Source organism: Dermacentor andersoni, chromosome 3 (genome assembly GCF_023375885.2).
Source record: "Dermacentor andersoni chromosome 3, qqDerAnde1_hic_scaffold, whole genome shotgun sequence".
Lineage (NCBI taxonomy): Eukaryota > Metazoa > Arthropoda > Arachnida > Ixodida > Ixodidae > Dermacentor > Dermacentor andersoni.
Genome location: NC_092816.1, coordinates 184,625,810 through 184,638,981, shown reverse-complemented (window position 1 = coordinate 184,638,981; position 13,172 = coordinate 184,625,810). Strand labels below are relative to the sequence as shown.

The window sequence follows — 13,172 nt, the reverse complement described above, 5'->3', positions numbered from 1 at the left end:
GATTGTTCTCAATGTCAATGTCTACCCCTGAGCTATAAAACTACAGTGAAATACCTAGGATTATACTTTGACAGTACTTTCTTGGAATGACCACTTATCCCACGTTTGTAAAAAGCTCCGAACCGTCTCCTGTGTGCTTTACAACATTAGATACTATATGCCGCTTTCAATACGCAAAGTTATTGTAAACGCTCTCGGTTATAGCGTACTGCGTTATGGCATAACGATCTATGGTCACTGTGCAGTTCATTGGAAGAACAGGATCAATTCTCTCCTACGATCTTTGTTAAAAAATATTGGCTATGATTTAGGCCTGCGGCCCAATTCTGATGTTTTTAAGGTATTTTCGCTACCTGATTTTGATTGCCTTTGTATGGAAACTATTGTCCTGAATTATTTTTGGTTTAGTGACTATAAGATTCCGTATGTTCCCACACGGTCTCTTCGACCGAAGGAAGCTTTTTGTATTCCCCGACGGTTTACAAGATATGGGAAGCGAGTAAGAGATTTTTACGTTCCCTTTTACTTCAATAGGTTGCCTCCAAGTGTTCGCCGGGCAAAAACTAAATATAAAATGAAAAGATGCTGCGATACACTACTTAGTGGGTGTACGACGTAGTACCCACATGCTCCACCATTTGTCAAATGAATCCTATGAATTCACTGGTTACGGCAGTATTTGTTGCACTGATCTGAGTATTGTCATGCTATTTTGTTTTCCATCCTCGCTCTTTATTCTGATGTGTTTTGATATGTAACTTGGGTTCTGTGTCTATTTTTATTTTGCCACTGTACTAATTTGATGTTCCGTAATTTTTAATGTGCGTTCATGCCTCTGTGTACATCTGCGCGGTTCCGCTGTCTGTCGGGCCCTGCCACTCAAGTCCAATGAGGCTTTGGCAGGCCGGATGTTTGTACATTTTTTAATACATGGCGCAATAAAGTATTAATAATAATAATAATAAATTAATATTATTATTATTATTATTATCTGATCGGAGAGGTCACACTTTTGCAAGGCATAACGAGCTGCAGAGTGAAGTAAAAGTATTGCGCTGTGGGTCGATCTCCACAGCGAAACATGCGAGCACCTAATGCCCTATCTTTGGGTATTTTCGTTCTTTGGGTTCCCTTTGTATCTATGACTGCCATGGAGAAGGCGGGTGCCGCCGCCGTCGTCCGGCCGTGTCGATATTGCCGTTGTTGCTGCCGGAGGAGGAGGGGGAGGAGGAGGAGGGGGAGGAGGAGGAGGAGGAAAAAACTTTATTCTTGTCCTGTACAAGGTGTTGCCACCTGCCTGGCTAGTCCCATGTTGGGACCGGGAGGTCAAGCCTCCTAGCCCTATCACGGGCGTACTGGACAGCGAGGACTTGGGGGATATGATCTGGAGATCTGATCATTCCTAAAAACCGATTCCGGGAAATGCCAGGGCCGAGCGACCCACACTCCCAGAGCAGATGTTCAAGTGTGCATATCTCCTTTTTGCATGCTTTGCATATAATATTCATGTCTGCAATGGCATACCATTCCTTTATTTGTGCAGGTGAATAATAAGACTCTGTCTGTAATTGCCTAAGTGTAACTGCCTGTGCTCTGTTTAGCCTATAGTGAGGGGGTGGAACCTCCCTCCTTCCCATGTAGTAATGTTTTGTAATTTCATTGTATGTAATGACCGTATCTCTCTGTAAGTTCTCCAATCCAGCAGAATCAAAACCAGATGTAAAAGCGGCCCGGTCTGTAAGGTCGCGGGCGACGCTGTTGGCCGATTCATTTGGATTGACAGGAATGCCATCAAGTGAACCAAGGTGCGCCGGGAACCAATAAATGTAACGTGTAACATTTGTTGGCCTTTTGTTAATTATTCTCGCAGCCTGTGGAGCAATCTTTCCCCTATCGAAAGCTCTAATAGCTGCTTTCGAGTCGCTATATATTTCGATGAATCTATCGTCTGTTAGTGCCAATGCAATGGCAACTTGTTCAGCGTCTTCAGGTTTGTTAGTGTAGACCGTGGCGCAGTTGGTGCTATTGCCCTGATGATCCACTACCACCGCCGCGAACTTAGTTCGATCTTTGTAGGCAGCCCAATCGACAAAGCAAGCTCCTCTGCCCCCTTTATCCATTTTCTCGATTAACGCCCTGGCTCGTGCGACTCTCCTGTTGATGTTATGTTTTGGGTGCATATTCCTGGGTAGCGGTGCGACAATTATGTTGTCTGCGAATTCTTGATTAACTTTAACGTACTGGGCTGGATCCGCAATGGCGTTGATCATGATCTTGTGCAGGATTGATCTTCCCGTGCTGGTTGTAGATAGTCTCGCTATTTGTCATGTTTCTTGAGCCTCCGCGATCTCCATGGTCGTGTTATGTATTCCCAACTTGAGCAATTTTGCAGTGCTGGTTCGAATTGGGAGCCCCAATGCGCTTTTAACAGCCTTCTTGATCGCTGCGTCAAGCTTCTTGAGTTGAAACTGCGTCCAGTTGTACATGGCAGCGGCGTATGATATATGACAGAGTACGAAAGAGTTGATTAACCTGATGAGGTTATCTTCTTTCATGCCCTTGTGTCTTCCTGCCAGGCGTCTGATCATTCTGCACGCGTTATCCGTTTTCAGGGTGATTTTCTTGGCCTCGGTATGGTTTCCACCGTTTGCATCAATGAAAAAGCCTAGTACCCTGATCACGTTGACTCTGGGTATATTGACACCATTTTCTGTGTGTAGGTGTATATTGCTTTCCGATAGAGGTTTCCAGCCCTTAGGCCTGACCCCATTTTCACGTCTATAAAGTAGCAACTCCCATTTATGTGGGGAGCACCTGAGTCCAGTGGGCCTCAGGTATTCTTCCACCGTCTTGATCGCTTCAGTCAGTGCGTCCTGTATCTGCCCTTCACTGCCACCAGCACACCATACAGTGAGATCATCAGCATATATGGTATAGTCAATGCCGTTAATCTTGCCCAGCTTTCTGGACAGACCAATCATGCACAGGTTGAAAAGGACGGGAGAGATCACCGATCCTTGGGGGGTTCCTCGATCTCCGAGCTGAATCACTTCCGAGTTTGTCTCTCCGACCGTTATCTTCGCCTTGCCTGCTTCGAGAAAGGATTTGTCGTAGTAGCAGTAGTGATGGTAGTGCTGGTAACTGCGGTTCGTCTCGCACATTCCCTTGTAGCGGCGGTGGTGGTCGACGTCCCTCGTCGCCATCAGAGTCGCCGACTGGCCGCGGGTACCTGGCTGCATCGACGAAGAGGACGCCTTCTTGTCTTCCATGCTTCTCGAGGATTGCTACCGCCCAGCGTATACGTCTTTGGACGTCATGCACCGGGCGCATATTCTTCGGCATTTTTTCCGTCTGTGTGGCGTCCCTGACTTCCGGTAGCAGTGATTCCTTCAGTCCTCGTGATATCGAATCCCGAGCAAGTCTAGGATTCCTCTTCCCGTTACGGTGCTCAACAGCCTCTCCGGCTGCGCGATTCTCTGCGCCTCGGCGATCTCCTCGAGCGTGTTGTGTACGCCCAACTCGAGCAGCCTGTGGGTTGGCGTGTACTGGGGCACTCCCAGGGCGGTCTTGAACGCCCTGCGGATCGCCACGTTCAGCTTGTCGGCTTCGCTCCTGTTCCAGCCGGTGTACGCGGCGACGTACGATATGTGGCTTAGCGCGTACGCCTGCATCAGCCTCGTAACGTTGTGTTCTTTCATTCCTTTCCTCTCGTTCGCGACCCGCCGCACGAGGTGTGTGGCGGCGGCCACTTTCTTCTGCAGTCGGCCAACTAGCTCGCGGTTGGCACCGTTCTCTTCCAGCCACAGGCCGAGCACTCGCAACTTGGACACCGTCGGTATTCGGGTACCCTCCCTCGTCGTGACACGGACGCCCAAACGACGGGCGTCTAGCACGGCCTGCGGAAAGGGTCCTTTCTTGCGCTACCTGTGGAGCAGGATCTCCGACTTGTCGGGTGAGCAGACGAGTCCCGTGTCTTCGAGGTGCCGCTCCACCTCCCGGACGGCCCGCTGCAGTCGGTCTTGCATTTCGCCGACGCTCGTGTTCTCCGTGATCCACACCATCACGTCATCTGCGTATATCGTATGATTGATGCCCTCTATCGCGTCAAGACGCTCCGGCAGGCCGATCATGACGAGGTTTAAAAGCATGGGGGAGAGTACGGAGCCCTGCGGCGTTCCCGCACCACCCATTCGGACCGTTCGTGGCGGGGCCCTGTCGATCTTGACTGTCGCCTCGCGCCCATTCAGGGAGCTGCTGACATATCGGTGGAACCTCTCCCCGAGATCGAGTCGGCTGATCTTGTCCAGTATGGCCGTGTGCTTCACAGTGTCGAAGGCGCTCTTGAGGTCTAGCGCGAGTAGGGCGTGCACGTGCTTGCTCGGAGCGTTCACGACCTGTTCCTTGAACTGCAGCATGGCGTCCTGCGTTGGAAGTCCCTTCCGGAAACCGATGCTGTGGGTGCCGAAGGCGTCCTGCTTCTCCAGCAGCGTCGTCACCCTGTTAAGGCAGGCATGCTCCATCACTTTCCCGACGCAGGACGTGAGGGAGATCGGCCTCATGTTTCGGACCTCCAGCGGTTTGCCCGGCTTTGGTATCAGTATAACGTCCGCGGTCTTCCACTATTGCGGAATTCGGCCCTCCATCTAGCACGCGTTGATGTACTCGCAGAGCTTCTCGATGGCGTCGTCGTTCAGGTTCCTCAGGATTTTGTTGGTGATCCTGTCAGGACCGGGGGCCGAGTTGCTCTTCAGTAGCTGGAGGACCGTTCTAATTTCCTGCACGGAAAAGTCCGCGTCCAGCTCCTCGTTGGGAGCCGCGCGGTACTCTCGGTGACTGCCGTTCCGGGCGTGCGAGGTGTGTCTGCACGATCTCTTCCGCGAAGGCCTCAGGGTCGTCCTTGTACTTGTGTCGCAGCTTCGCCATCTCTGTACGGGTTGCCGTTCTGGTGCTTGCTGGGTCGCGCAGGTGCCTGAGAATCTTCCAGGTGCGTCCAGCGCTCATGTTCTCGTTCATCGTGTCACACAGCTCCTGCCATTCTTGCTTGCACAGGCGGGCGCAATGCGTCTCGATCTCCTGGTTGATTTCGGCGATCTTCTTGCGTATCTTCCTGTTGAGTTTTTGCCTACTCGCTCTCCGTTGCATGGATTTCTTGGCCGCAACAAGATGTGCCAGTCGGCTGTCCACTCTGGACGGTTGGCGAGCGCTGTCGTCCACGGCTCCGCGGGATCTATCTGCCTCTTCTTTGGGTGGTTCTTGTCGCCAGTCTGTCCATTCGATCTCATCGGTGGCTTTCTCTACGTCCGCGAGTAGTACTCTGCACCATTCGCTGATGTCTTCGATCGGGCCCTCCTTCCTGTCGTGCTCTCTATTTTTTCCGGAATCTGTCCCAGTCTACGATTCTCGTCTTTCGGCAGACGTCCTCCTGGCTTTCACCCTCTCCCACGGTCACGCACAGGATCCTGTAGTCACTCCCCAGGTCCTCGAAAGAGTTCGACCAAGCGACCACGCCCGCGCCTGACCAGACGGAGAGGTCGGGGGATGTGTCGCGGCACATTCCCTGTCCGATCCTGGTGTGCGATGCAGGTTCGTTGAGTACAGTCAGGCCGAGCTCGTCCATCAGTCCGGCTAGCCTCTTTCCTTTCGGCGAGTCGGCTCCGTATTGCGTGTGCGGCGCATCGGAGTGTCCGCATATCAGCAAGGGACTGGAGGCGGCCTTGGCCATCGCTTCGCGAAAGAGGGCGTCGAAAGTGTGAGTCCGGGCGCTGGACCCGGTCGAAAGGTTCTTGCAAGGCAATCACGACAGGAAGTTTGTTATTGGCAAGCGTTTTCATGTATTGCACCATCGATGCTTTCTTGTTGGCCGCAACAAGCCCCCGCAATTCCACTGCCAGACTATGCGTCTGTTGTCGGACTTGCGGGGCACAGCCATGATTGTTATGCAGAGGTGTTGGGGGGACACAAGTGTCCGTGCGTACCGCCTGCCCAGGTGCGGGTGGTGCTGGCGTTGTTGTCGCTGGCGAGGATGGCCGGTGCGTTTACCGCTTGTGACGATGGCACCCCGGCCCTTCCAGGCAGGTGGTGGTGATGTTGCTGTTGCTTCAGCTGCATCGTCCCGTGTTCCAGATCTTCGATTCGCTTAGTCATGGCCGCGAGTTGGGTGTTAACCGCTGCGTACTGCGCGCTGCGTCCCGCGTCGGATTTGTTCAGCCTTGACAGGAGTATGTCATACATTCGCTCAGTCTTGTCCGTCAGTTTGTTCACCATCTCTTCGATCGCGTTTATCTTTCCGGCTCCTGACCTGACCTGTCTCTTCAGTGCTTGTGTGTGGTTCAAAGCGTCTTCCGTAGGTGGCGTATCACTTGTGCCCTTGCGCTTGGAGCCCGCCGTCGCCGGCGCTTCTTCTTCGCCGCAACACATGTCCATCTAGCCTACTTCGCCTCCTGTCGCGGTCGCATCGCCTCGCTCCGCGGCCTCGCGGGAGGTGAAGGAGGAGATCTTCTCATGAGGGGATTCTCTCATGCCCTGCAAGATTTCGTTGACCGTCTGTTGTAGCTCGTCGATATTCCTCGCTGATTGTTCGTTCTGCTTTCTGGCCCTGCCCAGCTCTTCTCGAAGTTCCTTATTCTCTCGCTCCATTTTCTCCATCCTCGCCGCCAGGAGGAAGTCGGGGGCTTCCCTCGTGTTGCCAGAAAGGGGGGTGCTCTCTACAAAGTATCCATTTCTTTCCGCGACTATGTCGGACCAGGTAACCTTGCGCGGCCCTGTCTGTATCTCGCCATGTGTGGCCCGCACGCCGTCTGGCAAGGGGCGGTTTCGGTTTGGGTTGCGGCTTCCACTCCGACTCCGGCTTCGACTTCTGTTCTTAGGTCTGTTACGACTTCGGCTACGTCTTCTTATCGGCAAGAGGGATCCGGATCTCGAGCGACTTTGGCCTTTTCCCTGCGCCATACTGTACCCCGATGGTGATGGGGTCCGCTGAGGGGTCGTCTTTCCTTCTTCCAATGTGTGTTCCCTTTCTTCTCTGCTTTTCGCCCGCCACCTTCTCTCCTTCACTATGTGTGGTAACTTATATTTTGCCTTGCACATTCGGTCGGCCGTGGGGTGCGCCTCGCCGCAGATCCGGCACTTGGGCATGCACTCGCGTTCGATGCTCGGGTTCTTCGATCCGCAGGCCGGGCATAGTTTGATCTCCGGTCTTGGGCACACGTCGGGTCGGTGGCCGAGCCTGCCGCACTCTTTGCAAAAGTCAATCTGTTTCCGATACAGTGATACTCTTATCATGATGCTATTGAAGTAAGCCCACGTGGGGACTCTGTTTCCCTCATACAGCAATATCACGGTGGTCGTACTGCCGAGCCGCTTGGCGTATGTTAAAGAGGAATTTCTCGAGTTCACCAGAGCATGTATGAGCTGGTCTTGCGTATACTTCAGGGGAATGTTGCGGATAATCCCTTTTGCCATTTGCTGGGGCGCCGAAACGTACGCGTTGGTCTCGTGCCTCTTTCCGTTGATGGTCAAAACCTTGATCTTAGTGATTTTCGTCGCAGTGGTCTCGTCCGGCGTGTTTTGCATGGGATTGGGACAGATCGGGATCATCTCGTCGTCGCCAACTACCGCTTATTTGTGTATCGCCTCGTCGAGACTCGTTCCGCACGTGTTCCTTATATTCAGCCCGTCTTTCGGTCGAACAATTATCTTGGTATCATCCCTGGGTAGTTATGGAATCCTACTTGCTCGTAGAACTTTGTTCAATATGCTTCGGCCGCCTCGGGGCATCGGGCTTCGAGAGCGGATGTCGTCCTTTCCCGCCATCTGGGTAGCATTCGTGCGGTGCCTTCTTCTGTGTGTAACTTCGATCCAACCGTCCGCAACGCCTTCAGCATCTTCTCCCACGGAAACGCGCTTTTGCGTCGTTGGGTCCGTTGTCCGGGGTCTCCCCTGTTCCTGCCTCGTCTATCTCCATCTCTGTGGTATTTCGTTCAATCCCCGAGTCCAACAAAGGATGCGCCTGGCACAACCGTCGTTAGGCCTGGCCGCGCTCACACGGGACTCGTGCGATTTTCGTGCCGTAAAAACTCGCAATGTTCACACTCACCCAAAACGTTGGTATCCCTGGGTTCGCGATGACTTGATCTTTCAGATGATATGCGGCTTTCGGGTGTAGGACTCAAAAAAACTGCAGAAACGCTCATAAAACGATGGAGCCGGGAAGCTTCCGCTCCCACTGGCGACTTCTTCTCATTCCAGATACTATTATCTCGTCTACTCGTCTACTTTTTTGTATCACTGGACCAGACGCTGCTTTTCTGGGGTATGAGTCATTGCAACTAGCCACTTAAGGCTTTCGCCTTAATAAATTCGTGCGATTCAAGCGCTGCCAAGTCGACGCCCACTCAAGCGTGGCGAAGACACCATGTCTCTTCTGCAGGTTCACCAAGGAGCAGTGCAACACTTACAATAGGCGACAAAGCTTCAACACAAAAAAATGGGGTAGATACATTACAGTGGCTCTGGCCAATATCGAGAAATGTCACGCCATGCATCTGTTTGTTTTATCTTTAACTGCTCGTGTTTCCGAATAAAGGGAAAATCAAACATCCACCCGTTCGTAGCAATTGCTACAAAGGAAACCTTTGTTTCCTTTGTAGCAATAGCTACGAACGGGTGGATGTCTGATTTTCCCTTTATTCATTACTTCTCTCCACCTTGCGGGTTTCCGCAGAACTACTACGTCATGCCCTTGTTTCCCTTCGCCAATATTTTTACCTTTCTTGTACGCATCGAGCACGGCACACAGATATTTACCAGGGATTTTGACCCACACTACCTTGTCGAAAGTGTCGGTGGTGGATAGCTATTTACCCTGCAAGAACCCAAGGCACTTTCCTCAGTTTACATAGCTGCCCGTGACCTAACCAAAGCTTTTCACAATACTGATAGGTGCCTCGATCCTGTCTATATCAGTGGAGCATACTGCCACATTGTCTCCATATGCCAGAAGCTTTATTTCAATGGCTTGTACACGAAACATATTGTTACGGGGATGTTAGGAGTATAGAAAGACCGTATTTACAATATATATACAAGATCAGTCAGAGTAGTTAAGATGGCTGGCCACCAACAACACGCAGCAGCCAGCGTTTCGCGATCTTCCTCTCTCTTTCATCCTCCCGTAACAGGACCGCTGGTGAAGCGCTGTCTCGGCGCATGGTAGGCGAAAGATTCCAAGCGAAGTATGGCTTCAGCCGCGAAACCTACACGACGCCAACCGGCGTCGGACTTGAGAATGCATCAAACTGTAGCGGCGAAATCTCCTCATTTACGTCGTTAACTTGACGGAGGACTTGATAAGGCCCTGCGTAGCGAGAGAGAAGCTTCTGGGAGAGACCAACCCGACGTCATGGTGACCAAAGGAGCACCCAAGCACTTGGTGCGAACTTAACATCGCGATGGCAGTGGTCATAACGCTCGTTTTGTATATGCTGTGAGGCTAATAAGCGAGATCGGGCGACTTGATGTGTCATGTGAGCGTGATCGATGACTTCAGGGGCGTACTCAGTTGCAACACGTGGCACAGAACGGAGGATGGTGTCAAACGGCAATGTGGGGTCGCGGCCATACAAAAGATAAAAGGGTGAATATTCTGCGCTGTCATGCCTGGACGAGTTATACACGAACGTCACGTATGCCAGCGTAGCGTCCCAGTCGCGGTGACCGTTGGAGGCTTACATCGACAGAATATCTGTGATTGTTCGGTTCAGACTTTCCGTAAAACCATCCGTTTGTGGTTGGTAGACGGTGGACAGCTTGTGCTCAGTGGCACAAGAGCGGAGGAGGTCGTCGACAACTGGAGACAAGAACGAGCGGTCGTGGTCTGTAAGTAACTATCGAGGTGCACCATGGTACAGAATGACGTCGTGAAGGAGAAAATCGGCGGCGTCTGTTGCGCAACTAGTCGGCAACGCCTTTCTTATCACTTAACGTGTCGCGTAATCAGTAGCGACGGCAATCCACTTATTCCCTCTAGTCGTTGTCGGAAAAAGTCCGAGCGGGTGAAGGCCTACGCGAAAGAACGGTTCAAAGGGAACTTCAATTGGATGGTGTCGTCCGATAGGTGGCAGCAGAGGTTTCTTCCGGCACTGACACAATTCGAAAGTTGCGACATAACGACGCACATAGCGGTAGGGACTCGGCCAAAAGAACCAGAATCGTACGCGGTCGTATGTGCGCAACACACCAAGGTGTCCCGCCGTCAGTGCATCGTGAAGTTGTTCGAGAACGACGGATCCCAGATGACAAGGAAGGACAAGGAGCAACTCGCGGCCATCTGGGTTGATATTGCGGCGGTATAGGATGCCGTCATGCAGCACGAACATGCGGCACATGACGACAGTGCTGCCAGATTGCACTCCGGCGATGACGGACTGTAAGGATTCATCGCGTTGTTGTTGCGCGCGCATGTCGGTCGTGTCAGTAAAAGCCCTCATGCAAGTCACCGAATCATGTGCAGCAGAATCAGGGGGATCCACGGGGTGACGAGAGGCAGTAAGCGTCCTTGTAGAGGCGTCCAGTCTTGTAATTGTCAATAAATGAAAATTCCTGGAGCCGCAAAGCCCAGAGACCAAGCAGTCCTGTCGGGTCCCGGAGGGAAGACAGCCAGCAGACTGCGTGGTGGTCTGTAATGATCGAAAACGTGCGGCCGTACTATTACGGCCGGATCTTGGCGACAGCCCAAACTAAAGCCTAACACTCCCGCTCGGTGATCGAGTAATTTCTCTCGGCAGGTAACAGCAGACGGCTGGCGTAAGCTATCACACACTCGGTACCATTCTGCTGTTGGGCGGGAACCGTGCGGGAACAGTGCCGATGCCATGGCCGCTTGCGTCAGTGTGGACTTCGGTCGGTGCAGATGGATCAAAGTGGGCAAGTATGGGAAGGGGGGTCAGAAATCCGATGGGAGCGCCGAACGCGTGAGCCTGCTCCGGGCCCCACGAGATGGTGTGTTCTTCTTTTTTAACGTATATATAAACAATCTCGTCCATATCTCCAAGAAAGATAAATTTATAATATATGTCTACGACACTAGTTTATTTTTATCTGGAAACTCATCGAATGAACTCCTATTTGAAGCGAACGTCATATTAGAAAGCCTCCATAAGTGGTCACATGTAAACAGCTTAAAAATTAATTATAATAAAACAAAGGCGGTTATGTTTCGTTCGATAAATCGGAAAGTAACCATATCAATCCCACTGCTTATTGGAGACTACGCTATCGAAATCGTAAGTAAATATAAATCTATTTGTGGAATATTTGACGAACATCTTAAATGGGCTGATCGCTTCCGTCATCTTCCTTTAAACTTGTCAAAATCCGTAGGAGCTCTTTCACGAGGTCGCGACTTGTTTCCCGTGAATTAATATATCATTCGTTATTTCATTCTCAAATAAGGTACTCTCATCTTGTGTGGGGAACTGCGGCTCGCGGGCATCTAAACCAACTATTACTTCTGCAAACAAAGCTATCCGCATAGTTTCTGGCTCAGATTACCTAGCTCATACCAGACCACTGTTTATTAAACATGGAACATCTCCCATTCGTCGTCTAGTGTCATTTACCAATCTTCGCGCCTTGAATAACTTGAGCTTTCCTCGGGCTAAGTTCATAATCCAACTCTCATCGGTGACCCAAACGCACACGCGTACAAGCACCAGACGCAAAGAGAAATGGCATCTGCCCCGGCTTCGCGCAACGTATGGCTCCGTAATGTCGCGTTTCCTCGTTCCAAACACCCTTAACACAAACAAATGGTGAACAGAAAATATAAACCTAAACAGAAAAATAATTGTTCAGCAATTTTTTGAGCATGTGGTGGGTTGAAACCCAAATTAGGCTATTATATTTATATTTTTTTCCATTGTATAAAATATACTGCTATGTATTGTGTTTGAACTTCATATATTATATCGTAGTGTTGAATTGCAATTATGTTTTATTCCTTCTGTTTCTGCTATACCGCTGTTTTATGCTTTTTTGTTACTTTTCAGTGCATTGTATATTTGAATTTTACTTTGTCTTACATTAAGTTTAATTGTAATTCTGCATTGCATATATGCTTCCTTGATTCATGATGTATTTCAAATTGTACTTTTTTCCCTTCACTGCTGCCATTTTGTAAATGGGCCCCAGACCCCGTCAAGCTGCTCCAAGGCAGCTTTTGGACCCCGGCCTTTTTCTCTTGGAGAAATAAATGAATCTTGAATCTACTTAGACGTTTTTTACTATCTCCGAAACGTTTTCCAGAGCCCCTTTAAAACTGCCTACGTTCTTTGTTCTCACTTTTTTCAGGGTACTTCCGTGATGATCTGGGCTCGTACGACGGCATGTACCAGCTTCTAGCAGCACTCAATCTCCTAGCGGCCTTGCTATACGCACCGCTAGCCATACACGCGTCATGCAAGAAGGAAACGGCCGACGACGAGACGCCGCAGAAGGAAATTGAATCGACAAGAATGTAGTATACGCAGCTAGAAGAAAAGACAAGAAACGCAAGGTGCTTTACGTGGGCCCTACGAAGGCGTTGAAGTTCTATCGCTAAGTACGCGTGACCAATTGGCTTCCGTGGCAGACATATGCATCAACTGCTACTGTAGCACAATGTTGCTAATTCATGATGACGTGCACGAGCAAACAGCAACAGCAGCTTAAGATGCACTAATTATGTTGGTTGTCTAATTTTTAGCATGCGCGTCGTAATTAATCTTCATTCAGAGTTCGCGCACATAATCCAGTTTTGGGGATGCATACCACCGTTGACTCTAGACTAGCGCCAGGGGTGGCACGACCAAGCACTAATGCTAGGAGCCTAATGTTTGCCATTTTAAAGCGAAAGCTTTACTAACCTAGTCGAGCCGAGTTTCACCGTCACCAGCAATTTGACCTTCATTTGACCCCCAGCTGCGCCGTAGACTTGGCAACGCATCGCGTGACTCGCCAAGCCGAGCTCCGCCGCCGCCGGCTTGGCGCACGCGCTCTGCACGCAACCCTACGCTAAGAGGAGCGCCGCGCTCGCCTAGTCAGTGCGAGCTTGGCCATGGATGAGGGCAAGGCCAGGCCATCTTCTCTGGGCATTGCGCGGGAGCAGGAGGCTTTGAGCCGACCTCACCACGCGG

General features: G+C 51.0%; 1 protein-coding gene across 2 annotated transcripts in view; it reads left to right on the top strand.

The window, feature by feature from the left end:
- The window catches only part of LOC126524429 (monocarboxylate transporter 10-like), a 34,408-nt gene extending 21,497 nt beyond the window's left edge, over positions 1-12,911 (top strand). For both annotated transcript variants that reach the window (XR_008610920.2, XM_050172745.3), the window contains exon 2: positions 12,349-12,911. Coding sequence is in view for 1 of the 2 variants with exons in the window: in XM_050172745.3 (XP_050028702.2) it covers positions 12,349-12,518 (170 nt within the window). In the remaining variant the exon portion in view is untranslated. The remainder of the gene's footprint in view (positions 1-12,348) is intronic.
- The last annotated feature ends 261 nt before the right edge of the window (positions 12,912-13,172 follow it).